At 43.7% G+C, this 13,506-nt stretch overlaps 2 protein-coding genes across 5 annotated transcripts in view; both read right to left on the bottom strand.

Annotated features, from left to right (window-relative positions):
* kdm6ba (lysine (K)-specific demethylase 6B, a) overlaps positions 1-11,417 on the bottom strand; it is a 55,368-nt gene extending 43,951 nt beyond the window's left edge. For 3 of the 4 annotated variants that reach the window (XM_086059293.1, XM_086059300.1, XM_086059299.1), the window contains exons 1-2: positions 10,547-11,417; positions 9,959-10,006 (exon numbers count right to left, since the gene is read on the bottom strand). The gene's annotated coding sequence lies outside the window, so the exon portion shown is untranslated. The remainder of the gene's footprint in view (positions 1-9,958; positions 10,007-10,546) is intronic. The other variant, XM_086059294.1, reaches the window with a different exon arrangement.
* A 1,099-nt stretch (positions 11,418-12,516) lies between these two features.
* The window catches only part of LOC147159345 (dynein axonemal heavy chain 2-like), a 32,897-nt gene continuing 31,907 nt past the window's right edge, over positions 12,517-13,506 (bottom strand). Inside the window, 3 exon segments of the mRNA XM_086058658.1 lie at positions 12,517-12,945; positions 13,027-13,177; positions 13,249-13,323. Coding sequence (XP_085914784.1) covers positions 12,791-12,945; positions 13,027-13,177; positions 13,249-13,323 — 381 coding nt within the window. The 3' untranslated portion in view covers positions 12,517-12,790.

Genomic DNA, 13,506 nt, shown 5'->3' with positions numbered 1-13,506 from the left:
TAAATGATGGGAAAATTACAAAGTATTAATTAGTAGTAGTTGAAAGATAAATAAATAAAAGAACACTTGAACCCAGGAGGCGTTAATTTTTGAAGCAAGTTTCATCTGAAAGTACCCTCCATTCATTTAGATGGAAAAGTGGAACTAATGATATCCAATGGAAAAATGCAACAAAAAACAAAAACTCACACAATAGCGCCACCTTGGCATGCAGTACCCCTCCAGTCATTTAGATGGAATAGTGGAACTAATGATATCCAATGGAAAAATGCAATTGAAATCTATACATGGCAACGTTGATTTAAATTTGATTAACTGTTCATCCCGATATGAAACAACGCAATGCACTACTTCCCAAAAAGCATCCGAGTCAGCATGTTTAGCAAAAGAGTTGGTCCAAATGCCCACATAACACAAAAAGTGGGCATGCAACAACAACAACAAAAAACATCACACACACCCAAATGTGCACATCTGGCTCCTCTTACACACACACACAAAACTATATGAATGCTGTATTGTGTGTGTGTTGCTGTCAGACACACAAACACAAACCACATGCAGCTGTGCGGTGTGGGCCACAGACGCACGTGACACACAAACACACACACACACACACACACACACACACACACACACACACACACAGGCGCCATAGCAACAGAAGACAAACATGGCTGTCAGGCCACTGCGGCTGTGCTGGATGAGTTCAGCTCCACGTGCGACTGTGGAAATCCTCAAGCGCGCACGCGTGTGCGTGAGAAACGAGAAAAAGGGGCAAGTGAGGTGAATGAGCTTTCCAATTCCGTGCAGCGTTTGAACTTCACTCCCTTCTCGGCCACGTGCAAACTTTAACATCAAAACGCTTTTTAAGTGGGGTGGAGGGGGACCCTCCCGGAACCCTCTCGCCCTTCATCACTCCATCCTCCTCCTCGCTCATCATACTAACACCCCCGTAACCCACTCCCCCACTCCAGCTTTCTGATCTGACCGAGCGTCCTGCAGATAAAAGTGGCGGCCAGTCAGATTAGACACACTGACGCCAAGCTTTCTCACACACAAAAACACAAACACACACACACACACAGGCAGGTCAGCATGCCCTTGAGTGAGGGTGGGACGGAGAAAAAGATAAGGCGATAATCGACCCCCCGCTTATCTGCCCGGTTTGTGTCCATAGAAAACACTGTATTATGACACTTATTTCAAAAACAAACTTTTAGGAAAGCGTAAACCTTTTTTTAAGTTGTGGTAGCGCAAAACCATCAGGCTCCTTCTAGACCAGGGGTCAGCAAGCAAAAGAGCCGTTTTAGGCCAAATAAATAAGCAAAAAATGTATCTGGAGCCGCAAAACATTTGAAGATGTGATGAAGGGAAGAGTGTGTTAGTGTTAGTCTAATACTGTACTGAGGTCTGAGGGCCCAAGAGCTAATTAGAGCGGCACCACAAAACACAAAAATAAGCAGAATCCAATACTTTGACATTTGTTTTTTTCTACCTTGCGACTTTAGTTTTTGGATTTTTTGTGTGTAATTTTTCATAGGTTTTTAGACTTTTCTGTCACCTTCTAAAAAATTGGGCAATTTTGTGGACATAATATGGTTATTTTATGCCTGTCTACTTCCTTTTTTCTTTTAAACGTTTTACGGCAATTTTTTGACTTTTTCTCACGTTTTTGCCAGCAAATTTCTGACATTTTGGCAATTTTATGGACATTTTATGGTAATTTTCGTGATTTATTTTGCTTACTTTTTAGACGTTTTCTTTTCTCCTTTTTTAAAGAAATGTTCTGACTTTTTGGGCAATTTGAAAGATATTTTATGGTAATTTTTGGACTTTCTTTTGTTTTTGACATTTTAGGTTACTTTTTGAACATTTTCTTATATGGCTCTTTTGTTCAATTCTATGACATTTTTGGTAATTGTGGACATATTATGGTTATTTTATGCCTGTCTACTTCCTTTTTTGAACATTTTGCGGCAATTTTTTGAAGAAAAAATCTCACATTTTTGCCAGCAAATTTCTGACATATTTTGCAATTCTATGGACATTTTATGGTAATTTTCGTGATTTCTGAACATTTTATAGTTACTTTTTAAATGTTTCTTTCCTCCTTTTTTTTTTTAAAGAAATGTTCTGACTTTTGTGGCAATTTGAAAAATATTTTATGGTAATTTTCTACTTTGTTTTGTTTTTAGACATTTTAGGTTACTTTTTGAACAATTTATTTTCTGCCTTTTTCATTCAATTCTCTGACATTTTTTGGCAATTTCATGGACAGCTTATGGTAAATTTCTGCTGTTCCTTTTCCTTTTTGGACATTTTATGCTCTTGAACAACGGAAATGTATTTAACATGAGTTTGAAAGTGATTCCTTCTTTCTAAACACAGACACATCACCAGTTATAAGAGGGTGTGCACAGTTGTGCAACCCCCCACTCCCAATTGTAAATTAAAGGTCATGATGGCGAAAAACAATTTAAAATGATTTATCTAGGTATCATCTGAAAAGGGGTGTGTAAACTTTTTATATCTGCTGCAAAAGGCTGTGGGTGGCGCACACGAAGTATAATGATGATGATGATGATGCTCACGCTGTGGGTGGCTAGGCCACATGCACATGTTGGCGTGCGCTCGTATATTTGCTGGTTTGACAGGCAGGTTGATGTGACGGAGGGCGGGGCCACACACGGTGACGGACACATGGAAAACACACGCTGCAAAGAGTGTGAATGTAAAGTGGCGATGCATTTGTTAAAGACAATCCTATAAAGTGACTGGGATATGTTTGTTTACAATAGGGTACAAGCAAAATATTTATTGTTTATTTTTGGCCGATGGCGATTCCAATATCTGGCAGAAAACAATTCTGATAGCCGATCATTTGGTCGATTAATTTAAAAAATGTTTTTTTTTCAATGACATTTTTGGTCCCTTAACCCCAATGATTATTTTGTAAAGGGCGGTTAAACCCGGTTGAGCCCTACTTTACAACACTTTCCATTCCCAGAATTGTATTAAAATATTTGTTATCAGAGTCTACACTACTTTTGGTCAACAGGTGGACACCGCCAAAAATAAACTCATCTCATTCATACCTTACCTGGATAAATAAAGGTTAATTAAATAAGGAAATAAAAGGCAGATGTCTTAAGGTGGAAAAAGAATTGTGGTGTTTGCCAATAAAGAGACCAAGCGACAGCCACAGACGCCAAAAGAGGTGGTGGGGGAGGGGGGGGGGGTGCTCAAAGAGGCAAGCGATAAAACGACAGAGTGGAGCGTCTGGCCCAGTCCCAGCTTTGTCTGCGCTCTCGGGGGAGGTCGCCTGGCAGAGGCGAGCGGGCCGTCTGTCCTGGCTGGACGCCAGGCGGCACGCCACACCGTTGCCCCCGGGAAAGGCCCGAGAGCTGCGGGAGAGCTCCAGAGTCGAGGATCACGACCTCAGCCTGGAAGAACCGAGCCGCGTCCAGCTCATTCACCTTGACGCCGGGCCAAAATTGAGATTATAAAAACATAATGTTATTATCCATTTGTGCCACTTCCCACGAGATAAGCTTTTTTTTTTTTTTTTAACGAGCTAACGCTCAGGTGTTCGAGAGTCGAACGGCGCAGGGCCGACCAAAGTCCATTTTCAAACCAACCGTGAGCGTCAGAGTCGCCATGGTGACGTTGCTTTGCCGTTGCATCATTGCTAAGACACACATGTATGAACATTATTTATATGTGTGTGTGTAAATGCCCTCTGTGTGTTAGCTGCACGCTCATCACCTCAACTCACATTACCGCCAAGCCTTTCCTCTCTGGGCAAATATCAGTTTACTATTGGCTCCAGACTCATCTCGCTCTTATTGAGCATCCCTCACCTGACCCACCCGCACAAAGACAGGAAGGAATGACACGTCGGGCCCCCCGATGAGCCCTCCCGCCCCACTTAATCGAACTATGCAAGGGGGTCCCCCCCCCCATCGAGGTCACGCACACGCCCGACCCTGACCCTCCCCCCACAAAGTAGCCTTTTATCGATGAGGTCACTGGTTGAGAGGTCAAAGAGATGCTCGAATGGAGGCGCTAAGATGAATGTTTTTTTAAACCGTGATATGAGATGTAACTTGGTGGTGCGATTTGCAATAAATTACGGTATTGTCACAAAACGGGTCAGAAAAGTCGCTAAATATAGCAACCATATTGCTAAGTTGCCAACACTGACTGCTTTTATAAACTAGCTCTTCTGTTTGTGGCCATGTTGCTAGCGGAAACAGCGCATGACAGCTGGCGAATGATTTTGTTATGTTCCCTTCTATTAACTCATTCACTGCCATTGACGACTATAGATGTCAAAAATTCATTTGAACTATTTCTAATAGTTAAAAAAAAAAATTTGAGTATGGAAACCTAGGGAAGAAAATGATTGTACATTTAGATCAAAATTTGTGGTTAATCGTGAGTTAACTATTGAAGTCATGCGATTAATTACAATAAAAAAATAATAATCGCCTAACGCCCTCATTTTTAATATTTTTTAATTTTTTTGAAAAAAGATTATTCAAAAAAGAAAAGATTATTAAAAATTAGGTCCTCAGGCGATTAATTTTTTTTAATTGTAATTAATCACATGACTTCAATAGTCAACTCACGATTAATCACAAGTTTTTATACTGTTGTTAACAAAAGTGGAAAAAATGTTAAACTAATTGAAATAGTTCAAATGAATTTTTGACGTCTAAAGCCGTCAATGGCAGTGAATGGGTTAAAGAGTAAATGAAGTCAAAAATGTTATGTATGCCAACACTACTCCAAGTATTAATTGATTGATTAATATTGTGTATGTGTGATATAAATTAAGCAGAACAATATCTAGGGGCGGCCATTTTGTCTTGAAGCTACTTCCACTTGCTGTCAACTGACAATGACATCACAGTTTGCCAATGTCACATGACCAAACCTGGAAAACAGTGAGCCTTGATGGTCGTTACTTACATTTTCAGTTGATAGCAAGTGACAAAATGGCCGCCCCGAGATGGATAAAAATGTGGATTTTTTTCCTGCCTAATTCAAATTCCACAAATTGATTGAATTATGTCACTTCGACTGAGGGGAAAAAAAATGCTAAAAAAAAAGTTGGAGGTCGGACAAGTTTAGACACCTCGCACTCGAAAAGGGAATCTCACAACTGAAATAGACCGAGTCTCGTCACACAGACGACCGAGCGCGACAAATTACAAATCAACGTGTTGTCGTCTGAGGAAAATGTCGCATTGGAGGTGAACTATTCAACGCGTGAAGCGCGTCCCCCCACAAGGAAGCTGCTTCTTCGATTTCTGAGATGAGAGCCAAATGTGCGATTTTCTATTTTTACACTTGCTCGCCAACACGCTGCCAGCTGCACACTTGGAAACTTCCTCAGTGTGTGCGTGTACAGCATTTTCCATTGTTATCGAGGACACGCACATGCATTCTCACCCACATGTAAAAGACGTCGCCATGCATGCGCTCATTCTTGACTATTTTTTGTCATTTCCAACTGGAAGATAAAAAAACAACTATTTGAGTTTTTACTATACATGAGGTGAACGTGCCGTGCCCCCCTCTCAACCCTCCCATCTTCTTCTAATAGCTAATGCTAACAGCTAATGAGGATTATTAATAAATGAATGATGCGTGAGTGTTATTGCATGTGTGGACTTTGATTCCCAAGCAGGAAGGCGCACTTAAGCGATCCCCCTCGGCGCGGCGGATCCATTCCACGCACGGAAGGCGGGGAGGCGGAAAGAGAAGCGAGTGATGACAGCGGAAGGAGAGAAGAAATGTGGCTGGGAGTGAGAAAGAGAGGGAGAGAACGGGAGAGCTGAACAAAGGGAGGATGGGAGCCAGGAAACAGGAAGTGTGCTGGGAGGAAATGGAAAAATGTGTTGAGAGAGCAGATGCTTTGTTGGGGTGACGTACAACATTCCTGCTGGGATGATGGCGCTCCGGATGCGTGGCAGGCTGCTCGCCTCTCATCTACTGTAAAAACAACCATCTAACAAACAGTTTGAAACGCTCACCAACCGGCTACTAATTTAAGATCCTGAGAATTGAAAACAAAATACATCTCTAATAATAATAATAAAGCACACCTAACTACACGTTTGAGCCACGAAAATATGGTTATTTTTGGATGGAATATATCCCACAACAACGGGGGCGCTCTAAAGCGGCCACGGCAGCCTGAACCCCTTCATCCATATGACGGCTCGACGTTTTGTCCCATTGCTCGTCTGCGTTTCTCTCTGTCCCATGAGCGCACTTGTGGCCAACAACGAGGCGCTCTAAAGCGGCCACGCCAGTATTAAGCTACAACGCATGAGCAAGTCACACCTCACGCCTCATAGCGACCACCTTAAGTACCAGCAACAAGTGACCAATCAGACCACTATGGTCTAACCAACAAAGTATCCCCCACCCCCCTCTCTGCTTTGCCTCTGAAACTCTTTCCGGTGTTAAAATTATGAACGCCGTTAGCCCAAAGTGCTATTCATATAAATAATGACACAGCAGACAGCGATCGCAGCTGCGGAGAGTTTCGTTTATGATGTCACAAAAGTTTAAGCGGGGGTAACACACGGAGGTGTGAAGTCAACGGGGAGGTTACGAGCCTGGCTGAGGGGTACCTAAAAAGGGGTGGAGGGTTGGGGATCGGGCCTCGAACATTCACACGCACGAGATACAAACAAAGAAAACACACGTATCCACAAACACACAGAGCAGCTTGTAGAGAGACAGCACAACACAGCATTAAATATTCAGTGAGTTTTTCCAGCATGTGCTCTTTCCCCTTTCACACGTGTAGAAGTGTAAAAAAAAATTAAAAAAAATTGCAGCAGGAGAGGGATGAGAAGACAGTGAGGAGGGGGGAGAAGGAGTCAATGAGGGCAAAACAGCACAAGAGAACGGGCGAGCGAGCTTGAAAATGACTGGGGAGAGAGAGAGAGAGAGAGAGAGAGAGAGAGAGAGAGAGAGAGAGAGAGAGAGAGAGAGAGAGCCCAGCTGACTGTGATCCAAGCTACTCCCCTTAGCAACAGCCCAAGCTCAGCCTGCATCCTATTGGCCCGATGACAGCATGCATCACAATCCCATGCGCAGCCAATCGGGGACTACCTTGCAACTCTGCATTTTGGATTACGTCGGCATGGCAACACAAGCCTGCACTTGGCCCTGAAATGGAGCGCTCCAAAGTTGAGGAAAGCTTCCATTAAATTTTTTTTAAAGAGTTTGCTTCTTTTTTTTTAAATATATAATATTTGTTTAAACTGTTTGTAAAATGGCTGACCTGTTACCTTGGGAATATCCACAATAAAATAAAATTAAAAAATCCCAATCCTCCTTTGCTAACAAAAAGTGAAGTGAGGCTACAATCAAATCTTGCTAGCATCTTTAAAAAGGCACACTCCCTCTTAAACAACACAAAGTGTCATATAGCGTGTTGCCTGTACATGTTTGCCTGTCAATATGCCAAAAAAGGCTAATTAATAACAACAGCAACGCTTCCCCCTTGGATTTGGTGATAAGTGGTGTAAGTATACCAAACCACTAGCAATTAGCCAGCTAATTACCCTGGGGCCTAATTACAGGCCAATGGGGATGCAAAATAAGGGAGCTTGTACGCAAGCCTGTGTTTATCTACGTGAGCTGATCAACCGTTAGCGTGACGGCGGCTAAAGGTCAGCACCTCACGGGAGATAGCAGAGGCGCACGAGTTGACATTTTGGCGTCGCCGTGGACCGACGGTTTACCCACAATGCCTCTCTTTGACAGTTGAAGCTGCAAATTTAATAAAATGGCTCGGTTTCAACAACGTGTGTGTGTGTCTGTGTGTGTTCGGCTAATGGAGTTAGCTGTGATAACAGACAGGGGCGGCATCTGGCTCTCCAGGAATATTCTCACACACGCGCACTTAACCAGAGATTTTTAAAAATGCATGTGTAGGACTTGGCGGAGGACATGGCGAATCCATAATGCATGTTCACATTTGGAGAGGAGTGTATTAACGTTGACAACGCTACCTGGCCATCACATTAGCTTCACTTTCACAATCAAATGCGTCCCAACCAAAGTGCTGAGAGAGATAATCAGCTATACCATGGGAAATAATCTCAATTTTACTTAACTGGTCAGAAATATGATTTATTTACTACAATCTTTGTTCATCTATCTTTGCCATTGATGTATGATGACAGGCGGAACAGTCAAATGCTGTATCAGTGGTTCTTAAAATGGAACCCAGGGGCTGACAGAGGTGGAAAATCCAGGTCCAGAAAGTAAAAACCCTGCCACAGTTTGGCTTTGGCTTTTTAGCTCCCTAGCTAGCTCCCCGGGTGCTTGTTTACCCACTAGGGAGCTAGCTAGCCTGCCATAGTTCAGCAATATATCGCGATATTACAGCGCGCAATTTTCAAATCGATTCGATATGTGGCCGAATCAATTTTTTAACATATTTTTTTTATGGGAATATTCAACAAAACGTCTTACTTAGGGTTAGGATTCACACATTAAGCATTGAAGAACGTTATATTAATGGAACATTAAGCCTTAATATTTTATTTCAGCGCTGTTCAAACATGAAACAGACTGCAACCTGTTTGTTAAATGTAGTTTCAGTTCATTTTCGTTTTTATTTTATTTAGTTAACAAAATAGTTTTTGGAATGTTTGTTTTAGTTTTTTCGTTAGTTTTGCAGAAGATAGAATGTAAACAGCAGAGGCCCCAGAATTGAACCCTGTGGCGCACCACACGTTGCATTATACATGTGAATACAAACAATCCAACTTTCAATCTTGAGGCAACACAATGCTGCACAGCTCCCAGCAGAGTGAGAGCAGATGTGGCTTAGTTAAATAAAAGTTGAGGAAATCTATGACACACTTTTAATTTGAATCTGCTTCTTTAGACCTATTTGAAGTATACAAACAAATGACGTTATCCCATTACTCTCCATGTGTCGTGTGCATTGAGGCTAAATTAAGGCTCAACATGCAAATCCAAAGAAAAAGGATCCATCTTGTCTGGCTCTACCTCCTCACACTCCTCTTCTCCCTTCACCGGCCTCTTCACACAAAGGCAGTGGGGCGAAGAGGAGGAGGAGGAGGAGGAGGAGTGGGGGAGGAAGGGGGAGGAAAGCACAAAAAGGATGACTGCCTGGGGGAGAGGGTGATAAGGGGGGGTAGATGGAGGGTAACGCACGGGTCAAAGGGGGGTTGAAGCATGCTGGGGGGGGGGGGGGGGGCTGAAACCTGAGAGGCAAAAAGCCAGAGAATGAGGAGCTGAGCAAGAAACATGAGCTGCAGTGATTGGTCTGTTTTGGCGAGGATTTTGGACTTCTTTTACAGCAAACTTGCCTCTGTATTCCACCATCATGCCTGTAGATGGCGGTGTTGAGCAGAAGATAAAATTAGGGGGTGAATCTCATCTTGTCGCGTCAATTATGAGAGACAGAAAATGCCAACACATTGGAAGTGGGACGAGTCAAGACACCTCACACTCGAGCAGTATGTACATACACAGAAACCCGACACGGCCTTCTGCTACAGGCCCCGTTTGCATTTTTTTCTGATCTGAGACACCCTCACAAAGCGGCCGGAGGCGGATGATGTCAGCCACGCCTCCTCCCCTTCTGCAGAGGATGACAGGAGCAGGAAGAGGACGAAGAGGAGGAGGCTCACACACCCCGTGTTCGTCGTCTTCCTCACCCACTGCTTCCTGCCATCCACACACACGCACACACGCACCCCTCCAACCTGACTCAGCTGTGCCTTACTCAAACTACTCACAAATTCATTAAGACAACAAAAGCTTCCATTATTAAGTGGTTTCGCTCTTCAGCACAACCTCCCCTTTTGTGCCCCGTAATGTAGAACACAAAGCTGACAATATAAATATGTATATGTGCAACTCATATAAAAAAAATATGAGGCCAACTCACCAACATTGCCAGACGTCATTCATGGCTCGATTGAAGAGCAGCAAAATCCTGAAAAGACGTGAATTTGGATCATTTAATTGAATTCATAACTTAATAACATTGCCGATATAAACATTCGGCTCTAATTTCCAACCTGATCTTGTGAATGTGTCTCCATCTAGTGAACAATTTGTTGTATTGCAATTCACGCAGGCCACAACATTAGGAACAGCTAACTGGTATTAGGCTGATACTGGCCTTATTTAGCCTCGTTTCCACCGACGGTATCTACCCTACCCTAGAGTAGAGTAGAGTAGATACTGGTGGTGGAAACTAGGCTTTTGTGACTTTTCTTACTGGTATACGAGCAAATGTTTGGACACATTTCATTCTGCTACATTTTTATGACCAAAGGTACTTTATAGTATTACTAACACAGATATTATGAATAAAAACGATTACAAAATAGAAATATATTCCTCATGTTCTGGTTTTCTGTTTGTGTGTGTTGAGCATGAAGCAGTACATGAATACACGCTACAAACACAATATGTGATTTAAAATAATTCGATTTTTTTTTTGTGTGTGTTTGTTGGCAACTCAGCTCACCAGTTCCCTGCAGTGCTGTGGCGCCCTCCGGTGGCCTTGAGCGCGAAGTGCATCACGAGAGCGCGCAGAGGGGTGGAGACACCAACTGCATCCATTCCCGAGGAAGAACATTCAAACGCTCTTCCTGGAAATTGCACGGAGAACCCGCCACAACTTCACCACATGATACATCGTGAGACAAAATACGAAAAACCCTCCGCCCCAACAAAAACATTACAATCCAAAAAAAAAAAAAGCCACGGCTCCTCTCTTGAGAAATTGTCCACCAGTGCGTCACATGAGCGTGGGCACGGCTGATTTAAGAAAACGTCGATTGCGACATCTCACCTTCCCGTAAAGTATTCCGTGTGGCATCCGCAGCATCGAGTGTGTCAAAACTTAACATGGCTGCGCACGTTCATTCGCAACGCTGCTTATGTACAAAATGTCCCGCAACAACATCACAACGTGTTGTAATAGCTGCAGCAAAATGTTGCCTTGGATTGGATTTGTGTTACCTTTTGCATCGCCTGCTAGTTTTAATGGAGAACGCTCATCTCCTCTCCCGGCCGCGGATGACGCAGAACAAGTGGCGAGCTGCACATCCATGACGCGTTTAGGTGCAAACATGCGCAGGCAGGGAAGGTGACGGCCCATGGGCAAGGCATGATCCACGGCTCGCTTCTCCTCCTCTTGATGCGAGGCACCATCTGCTGGGAAAAATCGGCTGCTCGAAGGGAATCCGAGGCGAACGGGGTTGACGGAACCTGAGATCCAATCCGTTCCGGAACATTTCCACACATGGTCCACGAAGGCACTCGGCAAAAAAATAAATTGCGCAGTTTTATTTTCCAGTGACACGCAGAGGCTCCCTTTCCTTGTGTCCCCGCTGAAGGGCCCTTTCCCTCCCTTTCCTCCTCCTCCTCCCTTCCTCTCCTTTCTCTCTTCCCTCATGCAGGTTTATTTTCGGTGGAACTGCCTCGGACATTAACCGCCCCGCCTCCATAATCACATACAGTAAGAACTTAAAAAAAACGTGTCCAAATGTCTTTATGCTGAAGTGGACCTCCCTCTTTAGTTCTGCTCCACTCCAGGAATCAAAAGTTGAGAGATGTTATATGTGCTAATCTTATTTTCCCCAAAAGAAAGAACTCACCAGTCGCTGAAACGGCAACCCCCCCCCCCCCCACCCCAAAAGCCCCCTAAACTTGATTTGAGTCAAGAGTGTTCTCCAGACCAGCAAAAAGAGATATGTCTCCAATTTTAATGAATTTATCAATCAAGCTGTGAATCTTAAGAAGTTTTGCACAAACATATTGAGGCCAGTTTTCCCGATATTTTTATCCGCAGTAGCGGCGCTTTTAAGGGACACCAACAAAATTCATGTCATCTGCATTCCTTTATTGGAATACTGTATTCACTTCATTCCCAGCTGATAATATACTGTATATATTTTTTTTCACTTTTTATATACATTTGCATTTTTGCATCTTTAGTGTTTGTATTCACTCAAGTAATGTCTTTAACTTTTATGTCCAAAACCTATTTGAATGATCATTCAGCACAGTGGTTCAAATTACAATAATACAAGTATACTTTTTAGGAATACTACTACGTTACAGTATTTGAATGTTAGCCATTATAGTGTCACTTGCGGAAGAACCAAGTATTTTTTTTTTTTGATTAAAAGTTTCGAGAATCACTGCGAATCAACAAACACGCTGCATATATGAGCCTCGCAATTCTGCAGTTTGGGGTTCGAATCCCCGTTCTTGTGCTCTGCGGTTAGCTGAGTCAGGCTCACCGGCGATCCCTAATGAGGACGAGAAGGAGCTTATTTGAATTTGAATCTGCCACCCAAAAGGAGACCACCAGTGTCTCCACACAGAAAGATAAAGAGCCCAAGGAAGTCTGTTGGGGACAATCCTCACGTCTGAATACGACCTTCAACTCACCATCAACCCCCCCCCCCCCCCCTCCCTCATTGAGACTCTACTTGTATTCTTCTCTCGACTCACTTTCTCCTCTGCCTCCCTGACCAGCGGGGAAGTCTGGGCCTGAAAGATTGCGTCTTGCCTGAGAGGCTTCATTAAAATTCATGTGTTTGAACAGCTTCATTTTTTCCCCCCCTCCCCTCACAACTACAATCAATTTGCATGAAAGTAGACCTCCCTCACCTTGATTAACCGCTGCATGTTTTTCTTTGAGACAGGGAAAAGATTTTGTGGAGAGAAAAAAACAAAAAAAAGTCCATATGCGAGTACGTCAGCTGTCCAGGCTCATGAGGAGCGCTGCCCCCCTCTTGATCCAGTGATCCGGATTGACGTTGCCGGATTTCAGCTCCACGGCGATCACGAAGGAGGGTCTGTCCGCCCCGCCCGTTCGCACGGGGAAGTAGTAGCAAGGACATAGGTACATGTCTGCAAATCGGAAAGGGCGAGTCAGTTCAGGGCGCCGCAAAATGAGCGAGCGGATGAATCAAGTCAAATAAAAGCGCTCACTCTTGGCCATCTTCTTGCGGTTCTCCACCGGCTTGAAGTTGATGGCGGGAATGGGACACACCATCTGCATGGGATCGGCCTCCACCAGGCATACGGCCTTTTTATCCCAGGCGGCCCCCTCCAGGTAAAAACCCCGCACGTACACGCCATCCTGCAGGCCGACAGACAACCGGGCAGGATTAGTGCATTCGAAAATAAAAATGCGGAAAAGTGGAAATTCACCTTGGGTGGGTTCTGGATGTGGCTTTCTTCGAGACTGGACACTGTAAAGTCCCAGGACAGCGTGTCAACTGATACCTGCAGCAAAGTGGAAGTTGTGAACATGGAAAAAAGCAGATCTTAACAGAGCATGACGGCAAATTTTAGTCGATACGATAGACGGCACACACCTAGATGGATGGATATTTTATAGGTATGTTCGATACCACTTCTTTTTTCAGACCGATACCAAGTACCAATACCACTAGTACTTTTGATACA

The sequence above is a fragment of the Leptonotus elevatus genome, chromosome 17 (assembly GCF_054856555.1).
Source record: "Leptonotus elevatus isolate MCC_2025b chromosome 17, RoL_Lele_1.0, whole genome shotgun sequence".
NCBI lineage: Eukaryota > Metazoa > Chordata > Actinopteri > Syngnathiformes > Syngnathidae > Leptonotus > Leptonotus elevatus.
Note: the sequence above shows the minus strand (reverse complement) of the source record. Positions and strands in the feature narration are given on the sequence as shown.